Raw genomic sequence first — 14,685 nt, 5'->3', positions numbered from 1 at the left:
TTAAGCAAGCTTCTAGGGAATGGTTTACCAAGCTCACCAATTCTCTTATCTCAGTTGGCTATACACAGTCTTTATTGGATTATTCTCTCTTCACTCTCAAGACAGGTTCTATTTTTCTGGCGGTAGTAGTGTACGTAGATGACATTTTAGTTACGAGAAATGATATGACTGCCATTAAAGGCCTTAAATCTTATCTAGATAAGGAATTCAGTATTAAAGATCTTGGAAGCATCAAGTATTATTTGGGCCTTGAAGTCTAGAGAACTTCCAAAGGAATTTTCTTGAGTCAGCAAAAGTTCATCACAGATCTTTTAAGTTCAGCTGGTTTAACTGATGCTAAGCCTTTGACTGTTCCTGTAAATCCACATCAGATATTGACTGATGATGAACATTCAGGACCACTTATATCAGATGCATCAGTATACAGAAATTGGGTTGGTAAGCTTTTGTACCTCACTTCTTCTCGACCTGATATTTCATATTCAGTGCAACTTTTAAGCCAATTTTTGCATGCTCCAAGAATATCTCATATGGAGGCTGCTAAGAGGGTGTTGAGATATCTGAAATGTATGGTGTCTCATGGTTTGTTTTTTCCATCTAATAATCCTCTTATTCTCCAAGGTTTTAGTGATAGTGATTGGGGAGGAAATCCTGTTGATAGAAGATCAGTAGGTGCTTATACTTTTCTGCTTGGCAATGCTTCTGTTTCTTGGCGGTCAAAGAAACAATCAGTCACTTCAAGAAGTTCTGCAGAGCCAGAATATAGAGCCTTAGCAGATGCATCTTGTGAAGTTATATGGTTAAAGAATCTGTTAATTGAACTGGGAGTAAAACATACGGGACCAGTTTCTTTGTTCTGTGACAGTAAGTCTGCTGTTGATCTTACTGCAAACCCAGTTTATCATGCTAGTACCAAGCACATAGAGATTGACTGTCATTTTATTAGGGAGAAGATTCAATCAGGATTAATTAAAGTTTTCCAAATTTCTACCAAGATCAATACTGCAGATATTCTAACTAAAGGTTTGGGTAAGGTGCCACATTGGTCTTGTTGTTCCAGGTTAGGCATTATTTCTTCCAGTATGCCTTCTCCAGCTGGTGACAGTAGCAACATAGCATCATGTGGATTAGTAAAGAAATGCAACTCTTGTGCTAGTACTGCCTGTGAAAATGCTTTTCACAGAAGAATCAATTCAAAGGGGGGCTAATGAGTACAATAAGTGGTCATTAAGTAATAAGTTGTTAATCCCTTTTATCCAAACAAGTCATAAGGATTGTAACAGATTCAGTTAGAGAATGTAAAACACTATAAATAATGTACCCGTTGTAACATTTCAGAGCTAAGCTTTCATATATATAAAATTACAATTCATCACAACTATACAGTTTTATATGATGAACATCTTGTTAACAGTAATAACACCTCACCTCACGTTACAAAAGTTGTTAAACACTCAGGAATTCAGAATTAAAATGCCTGGGAATCAATGTGTGTACAATTCACTATATTAGCTCATAAAATATTACTAATACAAATCCGTACTTGAATACAATGCTTCTATTGATCTTTGTTTTGTGTAAATAAACAGAGCCTCTTTCCGAACTCCCCTGCTTAAGCTACGCCTAATCTACTGCGCAAGGCAAGTCTTGCAAAAAGGTTACAACTTAAAAACAGCATAAATAGTTACAGATGCAAGCCAAATAATCCTGGTCGCCTTGGAGGTGGGTGGTGCATCCGAAAATTTAACTCTTTGAGCTTGATCCCTATATGAGAGAAATAAAGTTCAAATAAGAAAATTAACAAGAATGATGATGATGATGTGTTTTGATCAGGGAGCCAAAAATATATATATCGTACATAATTTAATCTACTACAGAAAATTACAAAGGCTTTACTTTTGCAGGGAGGAAAGTAAACCACAATAGATTGAATTATCTGGCAAAGGAAGCTCAGTTTTCTCAGTAATTTCTGGATTAACCACACTAATGTAAACTTCTTGCCCAAGATACCAAGAGTCGAGGTTCTCTGCCCGTAGATTCCAAATGCCAACATTGTCAAGTGATACTAAAATTGCAGTCCAGGCTCCAGGAAATACCTGCAAACACAACAATTAAGGTTGGCGCTTTCTTATAATTTTGCAAAATTACCTTCAATATAGATGAAGCCATATTCTGATAGATGTTAGCAGCAATGTCACGGAAAGGGCAAATTCTTTTCAAAGAAAGGGTCTTTCCTTGAATGGATTACGATATACATTTTTATTAAAAACCATCATCATCTAAAAAGCATGTCGTGTCTACCATTATAATAATATTATGTAGCACCAGTGTTACATCAATGAAGTTTATTTGATACATTTGCAGAGAGCTTTTTAAGAACTTATGTTTCTTCGTTTTGGATGAATAGTCTAACAAAATGTTTCTTTTGGGGTCAATCATCTATGTACATAAGTCTAATACTCGATGTCCTCACTAGACTCTATTTACCAATGCAACAAGGAAGGTTCTACAATCCAGAAGGATCTAGCTAAAACTGAACCAGCCACTTAATATAGGTATAATGGTACATGGAATGGAATCCCTGTGTATTTCGCTGATAAAGTGATAGGTACTAGGTAGCATTCATGTACCACCTTATTCCGTACCACGTTTCCAGTAATCATGGAACAAATTTCAGACAAAAATAGGGAAGAATAAAGAGAAGAAGTAAATGGGACTAGTGACTTAACTTCAGAGTTGGAAAACAATTGCTTTAAAGTAAATGCCCGGTGAGAAAATTAGAGCAGCCTGATTCTTTTCTGCTTGTTTAAATCTAGATGACACCACAATAATGCATTTTTATTGATTCCAAAAGTTTTCTTCCTCACGAATCTTCAGGATAACCCTATAAAGAGCTAATGTTACCTGAGTAGTAGAGCGAGCAACTCCATCCCATTTGTTGTAAATGCCTCTGCTATTATCTGTCCACACCCCATAGTCCATCCTGTGTTGTATAAAATGATGGATATCTGATATATTAACAAAAAAAAGGAATAAAGGGCTATCAAAAATTCAAAATCTAAGGCTTACCCAACAACAAAGAATGCATAACCATCCAAGTGGTAGCTCTGAACAGTAGTATCATTGTTCTGTAATATGATTTCCATAAATCCTCTGTATGTACCATTGATCAAAGAAGTGTCAATTTTTGCAGGTCTGTTCATCAGTCTATTGGGAAAATCAAGCTTGAAAACCCCGGGAATCTTAAATTGCTGAGCAAGCTTCAGTGGAGTTTGAGGTGCTAAATGTGAAATACCATTGAGAGTAGTACGCCATCTTCCATCTATAAGCTCAGCAGGTCTATTAAGAATCACATAGAAATCTGTCACAGTAATCTGACCATATCTAAAAGATCCTTGAGGATTTGGACGAGCAGCGCCAGCAGAAACATTCCATCTATAGAAAATAACAAGCATTCATTTGTTAAAAAAAAAAAAACATAATCACGAAGGCTTCTGAATGGTACACCAGTAGACTCATCAATGATCATAATCATATCAAACTAAAAGTGGAAGAAAAACCATGGCAAAATAAAAAATGGCTTCTATAACAAGCATTCATTTGTTAAAAAAAAAAAAAACATAATCACGAAGGCTTCTGAATGGTACACCAGTAGACTCATCAATGATCATAATCATATCAAACTAAAAGTGGAAGAAAAACCATGGCAAAATAAAAAATGGCTTCTATCTGGTGGAATCATTTGCCTCTCCACATTACTACTCTAACGGGAGATTTTTCCAACTTTAATTATTAAATCAATCTTGTGAAACGTAACATCAAGAAGATAGTCAAGAGAGTCTAAAGTTTCTTCCGAGAAACAATATGCAATGCTGCATCAATCTAAAGGGAGGAAACTACAAGATTTTTAATGCTAATGTAGAAAGATACATGGGCTAACTACAACCTTATGGATCTTGCTTGATTCATTGAGAAAAAGGTGTCATATTCATTAGGGGGGTCTGGAAGAGGACCTGTAGCAGGCCCCTGAGAATTAGTGTAGTGCAAGATGGCAACTCCTTTAGCTCTAGCCCAAGCTGAGGAATTCACAAATCGAGAACTGGCCACAATGTAATAATCACTGGTAGCACTTTGATCCATTGTAACAAGAAAGGAAAATGATTGGGCAACATGAATATCCATGTTTGTGTAGTTCTGCTGCACTGTGTAAGATCCTTCGGTCTCTACAAGAAGCAGGTTATGATTTTGAATTCTAAAATTTACACTAGTAGAGATACCAACATTGTGCACTCGAAGGCGGTATGTCTTTCCTGTCAGAAAGAATCCATGATTATTACTCATGATCTGAGGACTGAGATACATAGCAGCAACAAAATATACCATAAAGTAAGCTATAGAAAAAAGTTACAAAATATGACAGTAAATTTATGTTTGTAAACTTTTATCTTTTGTGGTCACAGTAACACTTATATGGAGGTAATTGCAACCATAAAAGAAGGTGGCCGTCTGTGTGATGTGTATCCAAATCAATCATATCTGTAAACCTTACCTCGAGTAGAGTCTACAATTTTCTGAAAGCTTTGTCACAAAAATAATTTGCAAATTAGTTATTTGGTCTCTCATATTATTGTGAGAGGAGATCTCTCCATTTTTATTCAGAAATTATCACCACTCAACTTTTATTATCAATTTAAGTAACATAAATGATTACACTATGTCCAATCATATGCCAGTCTGAAAATGCACTCTATTCATTCACATCGAGCATGCAAGGGTGCGCACACTTGCTGGAACACACATACATTTTGAAGTCAATATATCATAAAATGATGCATTGCACAATCATTGAATAAATTTACCTGGCTCCACATTTAATGTCAGAAAGTCAATACTATCAGGAACTAGTGTAGTATCATAACGGTAAGGACCTCGTCCATTAAATAAGATTCCGTCAGGAGCACCAAGGCTAATCCCATTCTCAACATCTTTCCTAAGATCCTGTTAGACATTAATTATGTTAAGACCGATGACTTATACGATTAGAACTTAATCCACCTAATAGCCACAAATACTGGGAAATAGAAAAGTTGAACCAACCTTGTGACTCTTTATATACCAATCACTGATAAAGAGTGTGATATCTCCATCTGGTGGTGCAAAGGGAACTGGAATTACATCTCTGTTGTTTATGATAATACCTCCATATCCACCAACAGCCCTCTGGAAATTTAGGGAAGGAAAGTAAAAGAAACTGCCTATCTGATCTTTAACCTGAAAAACAGATGTCCAATTCCAACCAGAAGGAATAGGACAATTTGTTCCTGCTACACCATCTTGCCATGAGTTTCTTCTGTGCTGAATACCATTCCTGCATATATATTAAAATCATTTCAAGTAGCATTATATCTGTAGCTTATCTCCGGTACAGAGTGCTTGTAAATACCATGTGAGAAGCAGAGGCTCATCGAGATTGTTTTTGACATTGACAACAACATTCCAGTTTGTTGTAACTTCAAGAATGGGACCCGGAAAATTTCCATCAATTGCAATCACCTGAGACAGAATTACTATCCATCAGTCAAACAAATTTCTTTGACCATTATGACAAATGATATATTAATAGCCCAGCGTTACGGGGAAAATCAATTCAATATAAAACATCCAGGCCTTTTTATTGGAAAAAGAAAAGTCTGACTTAAGTAATTCTTAAGATGAATCATATATTCATCCATATGTGATTAACCGAAAAGAAAACAGCAGAGATTAGAGAAGCATTTACTTGTTTCCATGTGGTTTCATTGTTTGTTGTGATCTGTCACAAAAATAAGATTCTTAATAATCATACATATAAGATAAATTTACTCCCATAAACAACTTTTGTTGTTCTCAGTATTTGTCTCTCATAGTTTGGTACAAGATAAATTATTTAATGTAACATATGTCTTCTCCTCCTCTCCCAATCCTGTTGAGAATGTTATTATATGCTGTTATAAATATTTGGTTAAAATTATTTATCTTGTTTTAGTTTTCAATATACATAGTTTTGTGTTGTCAATGTATATGTACGAGATTGTTTAGAGACAGCGTCGAAGAAAGAGACAATAGATCACATAATAAAGGAAATCTTTCTTGTGATATCTTTAGGACGCAAAAAATAATACTTGGTTAATCATATAAGAGGTTTTTACAACGTTTTTGCTCCAAATTGATGAAAATTGTGTTTTTACCCACCAAATACTAATGATATACACTTTCTCGAAAGTTGACAATAGTTTTAAAATTTTAAAAATTTACTGAAGATTATGTATGTTAACACTTTTATCCAAAAAGTACTTATAAATCATATAACATTTTCACAGTTTATCAACACTCTCCACAAATAGAAGAGGAGGAGGATCACAAAATTTAATAGGCAAACAGAATTAGTATCACAAAACATTTTTCAAATTCATAAAATGTAAGAGTTCAGCAAGACAGAAACCAAAACAATGTTGAGAGTTCAGCAGGGAAAATCATAAGAACAACAAGAGTCTGGTGAGGCAGAATTTGGTAATTTTCAAAATGCACCTTCTCAATCCAAGCATAAGATCCATTAAGGGGTTTCCAACACCTAAGTTTTTGGGAACATGGTATCATAGTTTAGGTATATTTGGTGCCCGCCCATTCAGGTCTCCCTCGATACCCCCGGTATATCCAAAAAATTAAATTGGATAATAAGGTTGAATAATGCCTCATAGATAGGTTCCTAAAGATCCACTTTCCAATCTCCAAAATGAGCAATCGTGTGAGTGGAGTGTTGGTAGAAGCTCCATTTAATGGTTTTCCCTGCGGTATAAACTTGATCCTCTAATGCATGCTGACTAGATGATAAGGGCCTCTTATAAAATCAATCAAAAGGCAAGGTGCTTTGTCAAATACACTCATTTTAGTTTTACAAGAATACACACACATACATACATAATACAGAGTACAGAAGATTCAAATGAGAAGTACAAAAAAAGAGAAAACAGGAGCGGAGTCTTTGGCTTTAGCTTCATAAGCTTAAGGTTACATATTTCGATACCCTTCATTTTTTTATGTTATTTTCAAGTGATTAAGTGAAAGACAGAAAATAGTAACTTTCACAAAGTAATAGTTAATCAAATACCTCACTGTCGCCTAATTATGCGTAAGTAACAAAGGCAATCGCCTCTTTAGAGTCGTCTCGCCTCATTCAGTCGAGACAACAAAGCTTCACCACGCCTCTCGACTAATCATGCCTTAATAATATCGGCACTGGTGCACCACCTTAAACCATTAACCTTGCGTGCGCATTAACTTTCGCCTTTAATCCCTTTATATAAATTTTAACTAAGCATATGTGTTGAATGACATTCATCTCAATTCTAGAACCAATTTTCATTTCATTGAACAAGAGCAAGCAAGTACTAAGATTACAATCTCAAGGTGCATTAGGATTTAGGGGCTAATTCTACTAACTAGAAATTAAGTCCTCAGTTTCACAAACATCCATCAGCCAAAAAACAGTCACATATATTAAGCATTAAACATAAAATACCAAGCTGCACTATCAATCAAATATCGAACTTATACCAACCCAAGAATGGAGATACTCATTTAAATCTTTTCAAGGTCCTTACAGAAGCTTAAGTTGATTCCAACAAAAAAAAACCATTTCAAGAAATATCCAACTAGCATTACTCATTTAGTACAATACACAACCTTACATACAAATTAAACACTACACAATCACTCAATTACTAAGATCAATCTATGAACTTTAAAAAACATTGAAAAAGAATTAAAGATCCAAGTTAAAACAAAAAAGACATACCTTTTGTTTAACACCAAGAGGTGAAACTGTAGCATAAGAGACATCCCAGTCATAATATACATATGGGTCTCCTCCAAAAGCAATAATTATTAACCCAATAAACAAATTTAAGTACAAAAGAAACCAAGAATCTGGTAAAACACCAAAAACCCACATTCTTGCACACACACTTGCAAGCTCAAAAGTGCTTATTTATTCATGTGTGTATGTTATAAGTCTCTGTCAGCAATGTTTGTAGGAACAGAATGAGCATTGAGATCTTTGATTTTGACTTGGAGTGGTTATTTAAAGTGTAGTGTGAAATGAGTATGTGTGCTGACTTGCTGTAAGAAAATCACATGGCGTTTGTAAGAAATGAACAAGTTGATGCGAGTCTGATCAAGTGCCTTTTTTTGGGGCCTTTTTTTTGTAAAATTTCTGATGAATACTGTTAAGCAGTGAATAATTGTATTATTGGTACATGTACAATGTACATATATAATATATTTGGACAGTTATATTATAAATCAATGATTAATTACTGATTATCTGTAATTTCTAAATGTTTACTTAAAACTGTTTTTTATGAATGTTAACATCTATGAAAAAATTAAACTGGACAAATTATATGAACAAATTATATGAATCTCTACAGTTTGAAAGCTATGCAAAAGTTAAATTGGACTACTAACATCAATATCCAGATCCAGGTCACTTGAAGAAGATATAATAAAGTTTAACAAACTGTCAAACACCAAAAATTGTAGTTTAGGTGCTTTCACGGATGTTCCAATTAGGATTTTTTGCCCGTTTCGCATGGTACAAGTTATTTTTTTTAATTATTGTAATTATTTTATCGTGAAAAGAAAATATGCTCGAACGAATAGTTTTAAAAAATATCATAAATCATATATTTGTTTGTTAAATAATGCGTATGATACGACTAATAAGATTTTTCTCTATTTTGGTGTAATTAATAATGTATATTTGTGAAATTTTTAAAAACTTTAAAAAATATATCACCAATAAAAATATGATTCTTTAAAAATAAATTTGATTTCTGTATATCTATAACACGGGAGCAATTATAGTTGATATAATGTAATAATAATTCATCAGGATTGGCTGACTGAGGCAGAACTAGGATTCGTTGACTGTGCAAATACTGATCTGTTGTTAGGATTTCTATGAATCATGATTTGCTGATCACATGTGTTAAAAAAATATTTGCACTTATTGAGTGAAAAGTTTATACTATGTTCAATGAAATATATAAAAAGCCTTTTGACTACTATCTCACATATTTTGTGTAGAATCATGATTTGCTGATCACATGTGTTAAAAAAATATTTGCACTTAGTGAGTGAAAAGTTTATACTATATTCCATGAAATATATAAAAAGCCTTTTGACTACTATCTCACATATTTTGTGTTGACTATACACAAAACTATTAGGATAATTTTGTAGCTCTATGTCACCTATACATAAGCGTGTAGGTTCTAAACCACCCTGTTATGCCCAAATGTTGTTATAAACAATATTCAGATTAAGATTGATAAAATAGGTAAAATTGAAGGAGAAACGCCTAAAAACTAGGAAAAGATAAGATTAACTTTCCATAAACAGATGACACGCCCTAAGAACGCGCTGCATTGGTTAAACAGTTGAGTGGCCCGTGACCGTTTTGCCTTAAAGGCGCGCCCTTGAACATGACGAGGCGCGTCCAATCGTTGAAAAAAGATAGATGAGTGGCTTAATTGGAGTCTGTCCTATAGTGAGCCTTAGGGCGCGCCCTAGGTAAGGAAGGCTCCTTGGGTGGATCATTTGGACATGATTACTTCGACATGTCCATACTGTGGCTTGGGCAGAATTAAAGTCAGCCCCAAAGATGAATAGTTTAGGGCGCGCCTTATGATGTAAAATGGTATGAGAAACCAAAAGCTGGTGATACAGGGCGGCGCCAACATACAGAGATGTTAGGGCGCGCCTTGAATTTCTACTTGGACATAAGTATAGCTTTTATGTGCTGATTAGGTGGATTCTCTAGAAGGCTCAAGGAAGATGGAGATTATTATTACTAACCTACTTAATACAGGTACTCTATTGAGGAACTCCTTCCTGTAGCATATCTACAGGAAAGGCGGTGTCCGTAGTCAGAGACCTCCAGGGGTATGCCTGGACTGAAGGCCTCCTCCTATAGTCAATGGGTGTCCTCATTGGGGATGTGGGGTGAAATCTGGTGTGTGCTTTGGGAGCTCTGTCTCTGTAGTCAACGGGTGTCCTCGTTGGGAGACTTCGGAGTATCCTGCACTTTGCACCCAAAAGCTTGGGATCACTTGTCCTGCAATCTGGTAGGGGCTCCTTATCGGGGGACAAGGATGCGTCCAACATTTGGGGTGAACCACGGCTATACCTGCGTCAACGGACTAGAGAAACAGCTGGTAGCGGAGGGTTATCCTTGGCCAGGGAGATGCCTTATCCGTGAAGTCTCGAAGCCGCGGACGAGCCTTGGGCCTTTGTGGTTGGGCCTCATCGGCGGACATTCCTAAAGCTAGTAGAAGACGGTTTCCAGTAGGTTTCCTATTGGGCCTCGGGATAAGAAATCTAAGCCCATTAGGTTTCTTGTTCCCCAAGAACTACGTGGGCTTGATCCCCTATAAATAGGGGTACGTAGGCACATTGTAAGGGGTCAGAAGCGAGAGCGCAAATGAGCCACCACTAACCCTAAGCAATCTCAGCCCCCAATAATCACCACCATCAAATACTGTTCATCTTTTCTGACGAATACTGTTCATCGGATCCACCGACTACTGCTCACGTTTCCGATAAAGAACCGCCATCACAGATCTTGTTTCCGGCTACTAACCTCAAGTTTTGTTGTTCCCAAATTCCTCCGTCAACAAATTGGCGCTAGAAGGAGGGGCCTAACAAGATCTACATCTGGGAGGATGGATGTCTCAATATCACGATGGAGATTTTTACGATGGAAGTTCTGAAGAAGATCCCGATCATGGCTATGAATATGAACCCTACGTTCCGCCAATGACTGACCGTCCCACACCGGACGTTGGAGGACAGCCGCCTGTGCTCATCAGCAACGCTGACTTGTTGGAACAACTGTATCGCATGGGCGATGCTTTGAATGGTTTCGATTCAAGGTTAAGCACCGTGGAACGACGCAAGGGCAGGAGAGGTCTTCGCCACAACCGAGCGGCTCAGGCGCCTGGAAAAGCACCCATGATAGACAGGGATGTCTCGGCCGGCCATGGCCACACTGAAAGAGGGCGCGTGCCGATAACCCCGCGACGCCTGGACTATTCTAATGACACGTCCCCGATCGTTGAGCTAGTGGAAGAAGATGCTGATGGACGGGAAATTCTGCGAACAGATAACCGGGGAGCCACCCATCCACACCGTTCTGGACGTAGTCTCGAGGAACGCCGGCAGGCGGAATCAATACCGGAGAATCAGCCACGAGGCTTCGCAGCTCTGAAAGATCGCTTGGGGATTCGCTTGGGCGATGACGATTTGAGAATGGTGTTACTTGAATGGCAGAGAGAAGCTGATCACGGAGATGTGACGCCCCATGATACAACGCGTGTGCCCCTGAATTCCCAGGAAAATTGGGAGCGGCACCGCGATCCAACGCGTGTGCCCCTGAATTCCCAGGATAATTGGGAGCGGCACCGCGATCCAACGCGTGTGCCCCTAAATTCCCAGGATAATCGGGAGTGGCACCGCGATCCAACGCGTGTGCCCCCGAATCCCCAGGAAAATCGAGAGCGGTACCGCGATCATGGACGTGGGTATGGAAACGATCGATGGAGAAGGCCTCAATGGAGGGGAAGAGGTGGAGGCCGAGGCAGATATTTAGACGGATACCGTCGTGACAATTACCGCAGATACCTCGATTCCCGCTGGAATAACCAAGCAGATGGCTATGATTATGTGGAACATGATGACCCCAGGAATATAGAAAACTATGACCGCGGTACGGTTCGAGGCCGCGGCCAAGGTGGAGAAGAGAATCAAGGGGGAAATCAGGGACGAAATCCTGAAATAATTGTAATACCTGAAGACGCCCAGAATACAAACCAGCAGCAAGCCCCTCCCGGGGGGAATCAAGTGGAAATACCTCCATTGCAACCCCAAGGTTCACAGACTCAAATGCAGACCATTCCCGGCGTAGGAACTTTCAATGTAGGAGATCTGAAAAGGCTACTTAACCATCTCGAAGGCAGGGTGGCGGCTATAGCTGAAATCCCGTCCCCATTCTCGGTAGCAGTAAGGGATGCGTAATTGCCGTCCGGGTCTCGCAACACTACCAGCGATCTTCGCTTCCACGGAAACTCAGATCCGGTGGAATTCCTGGGTCGTTTTAATATAGAGATGGATGTGTACCAAGTCCCGGACTTGGCTCGATGTCGTCTCTTGGCGGCAACCTTTAGAGAAAGCGCCCAGCTGTGGTTTCAAAAGCTCGGGCCAGGAGTGATCACCTCGTGGGATCAGATGAAGAATTTGTTCTTAACTAAGTTCCAAGCTGCGGTGAGATACGCTCCCTCTGTCACAACTCTTGCCAATGTTAGGCAAAGAGAAAATGAAAGTTTAACATCGTACTTCAAAAGGTTCAACGCCGAGTCTACTAGCGTGAGGGGGGGCCTCAGACGAAGCCCTAAAAAGTTTCCTGATCGCAGGATTAAGGGTTGGTTCAGATTTTTGGAAGCACTTACAAGGGAAAGATCCGGCCACTCTCGCAGATGTCTTCACTTTGGCAGAATCCTTTAAAGCTATAGAACAATCTTTGGAAGTTGTACAACCAACTTCACAGTCGAGTCAAAGAAACAAAGGAAGGAAGAGGGATAGGTCACCAAGCCCGAGATACCGAAGGAATAGTCGAAGCCCAGACCGGATAAATACAACAAGCACAAGGAGGGGATGGAGCCCTCCCTCAAATTATGACTACAAGACAAGCCGGTACACACCTTTGGTCGCATCTATCGACCATATCTATGAGGTAAACAGAAATAAAGGGCTATTTAGGAAACCTGAAGCTTTATCATCATGGCAAAGCAAAGACAAGAAAAAATATTGTGAATACCATGAATCATCTGGACATAACACGCACGAGTGCCGACATTTAAAAGACAAAATCGAAGCGCTTATCAAGGAAGGATACCTCGGAGAATGGGTAGTCAAGGAAGTAAGGAAGCACAAGGATGACAGGACAAGGGAAGAGGAAAGACGAGCCCCACGCGGGACAAACAATGATACCCCGGAGGAAAATAAATTTATCAGAGATGGCAGTATCCGAACAATCTACGGGGGAGATCCCGGAATGGAATGCAGCAACCGAGCCTTGGCAAAATACGCTAGGGAAGCCCGGTTTAGGCCTCTCACAGATATTCATAGGGTGGAAACCCGACCACCCAAAGTGTTTAAAGGGGAGTCCATGGATATCACTTTCAGAGAAACAGATGGCCGATGGGTACATCACCCACACAATGATGCGTTGGTTATTTCCATCCAAATCGGTACAAAGAATGTCCATAGAGCCTTCGTGGACAATGGAAGCTCCGCAAACATCCTCTATTACAGCACCTTCAAGAAGATGGGACTGCCTGATCAGGATATGTCGGGGGAAGACTCGTGGGTCTATGGTTTTTCAGGTGCAGGAGTTAGAGTCATGGGGTCAATTCGGCTCCCATGCACACTAGGGGAAAGCCCACTATCGGTAACAAAGATGCTCGAATTTAAGGTTCTGAATCAGGAATCATCCCACAACGTGTTATTGGGATGACCTCTTCTACGGGAGATGAGAGTCATCACTTCAATTCATCACCTAACAATCAAATTTCCAACGCCAAATGGAGTGGGAAGTATCAGGGGTTCCCAATATGATTCACGGGAGTGCTACATGCAAGCAATGAAAGGGTTCAGAAAAGACTCCCACGCCGATGATACTCCGGACGTGGATCGAGAGAAAAGCATTGAGCAACCAACCGAGGAAATCCGAGTCCACTATTATGTTGAGCAAGAAGAAGAACATCCCTCTGAGTTGCCCTCGACAATGTTGTACCTGGAAGACACAATCAGAATTGAGATGTTGGAAGAAGAAGAGGAGGCGATGTATACCATAGTCCAAGCAGATTTCCATGGGGAACGTTTAGAAGGAAGATTCGGTGTCTTGCAAAGCCTCGAACAGGGTGACGTCATTCCTCTTGCAGAAGCACCCCCGCCCGTAAAATATACTGAAAAAATTGATAACTCTACTACGCAAGGCACACCTCCTGAAGGGAATGCACCCTCTCTACAAGATCAGGAGATCTATAATCCCCTTGACTTGGATCCCCGGATACCAATGCCGACGGAAAAGATGGGGCCAGCAGAAGATACGATCGAGATCCCCGTTGATGAAAAAGACTCGAGTAAGGTTCTGAGAATAGGGTCCCAATTGACACCAAGGTTAAAGGAAGGTCTGTCAATATTTCTGTTAGAAAACCTTGATATATTTGCATGGAGCCATTCTGATATGGTGGGGATTGATCCAGAAATAGTGTGCCATCGATTGAATATCGACCCCAAGCATAAAGGGGTTCGACAAAAACGAAGGGCCGTAAGTGGAGAAAGAGCTATAGCCCTAGCGGAAGAAGCAGAAAGGCTCCTAGACGTCGGACTAATTCGAGAATCTTTTTACCCAGAATGGCTAGCAAATCCGGTATTGGTAAAAAAGCCCAACGACAAATGGAGAACGTGCGTGGACTTCACCGATCTAAATAAAGCATGCCCAAAAGATAGTTTTCCCTACCAAGAATTGATCAGTTGGTCGACGCCACGGCGGGGCATGCCCTGCTCAGCTTCATGGACGCATAT

The 14,685-nt window shown here is 39.4% G+C and overlaps 2 protein-coding genes across 3 annotated transcripts; one reads left to right on the top strand and one right to left on the bottom strand.

The window, feature by feature from the left end:
- Window positions 1-1,490: 1,490 nt before the first annotated feature.
- Window positions 1,491-8,245, bottom strand: LOC141707541 (monocopper oxidase-like protein SKU5). 2 transcript variants are annotated; one of them, XM_074510746.1, is made up of 9 exons: window positions 7,835-8,238; window positions 5,444-5,553; window positions 5,098-5,368; window positions 4,860-4,998; window positions 3,947-4,310; window positions 3,070-3,435; window positions 2,905-2,983; window positions 1,897-2,096; window positions 1,491-1,764 (listed from the first exon to the last, which is right to left on the bottom strand). In XM_074510746.1, exons 1-9 carry the CDS (start codon window positions 7,988-7,990, stop codon window positions 1,659-1,661), a joined length of 1,791 nt encoding a protein of 596 aa, XP_074366847.1. In that variant the 5' UTR covers window positions 7,991-8,238; the 3' UTR covers window positions 1,491-1,658. The 2 variants fall into 2 exon arrangements, with proteins under 2 accessions (XP_074366847.1, XP_074366849.1); XM_074510748.1 differs by lacking the exons at window positions 1,491-1,764; window positions 1,897-2,096 and adding an exon at window positions 2,110-2,812 and having other exon boundaries at window positions 7,835-8,245.
- Window positions 8,246-12,204: 3,959 nt separating this feature from the next.
- On the top strand, window positions 12,205-13,612 carry LOC141690792 (uncharacterized). The gene is made up of 2 exons (XM_074495565.1): window positions 12,205-12,418; window positions 12,510-13,612. The coding sequence occupies exons 1-2, from the start codon at window positions 12,205-12,207 to the stop codon at window positions 13,610-13,612; spliced, it is 1,317 nt and encodes a 438-aa protein (XP_074351666.1).
- Window positions 13,613-14,685: the final 1,073 nt, after the last annotated feature.

This window comes from Apium graveolens, chromosome 2 (assembly GCF_009905375.1).
Source record: "Apium graveolens cultivar Ventura chromosome 2, ASM990537v1, whole genome shotgun sequence".
In the NCBI taxonomy this organism is placed as follows: Eukaryota; Viridiplantae; Streptophyta; class Magnoliopsida; order Apiales; family Apiaceae; genus Apium; species Apium graveolens.
Note: the sequence above shows the minus strand (reverse complement) of the source record. Positions and strands in the feature narration are given on the sequence as shown.

Excerpts from the sequence above, each read along its gene's own strand:
- LOC141690792 (XM_074495565.1), top strand. The coding sequence starts at position 12,205 with ATGGATGTGTACCAAGTCCCGGACTTGGCTCGATGTCGTCTCTTGGCG. Across the intron at positions 12,419-12,509 it reads TAGGCAAAGAGAAAATGAAA|GATTAAGGGTTGGTTCAGAT; the intron begins GTTTAACATCGT and ends TCCTGATCGCAG.
- LOC141707541 (XM_074510746.1), bottom strand. The coding sequence starts at position 7,990 with ATGTGGGTTTTTGGTGTTTTACCAGATTCTTGGTTTCTTTTGTACTTA. Across the intron at positions 5,369-5,443 it reads GAGCCTCTGCTTCTCACATG|GAATGGTATTCAGCACAGAA; the intron begins GTATTTACAAGC and ends ATATATATGCAG. Across the intron at positions 2,984-3,069 it reads TATGCATTCTTTGTTGTTGG|GATGGACTATGGGGTGTGGA; the intron begins GTAAGCCTTAGA and ends TATACAACACAG.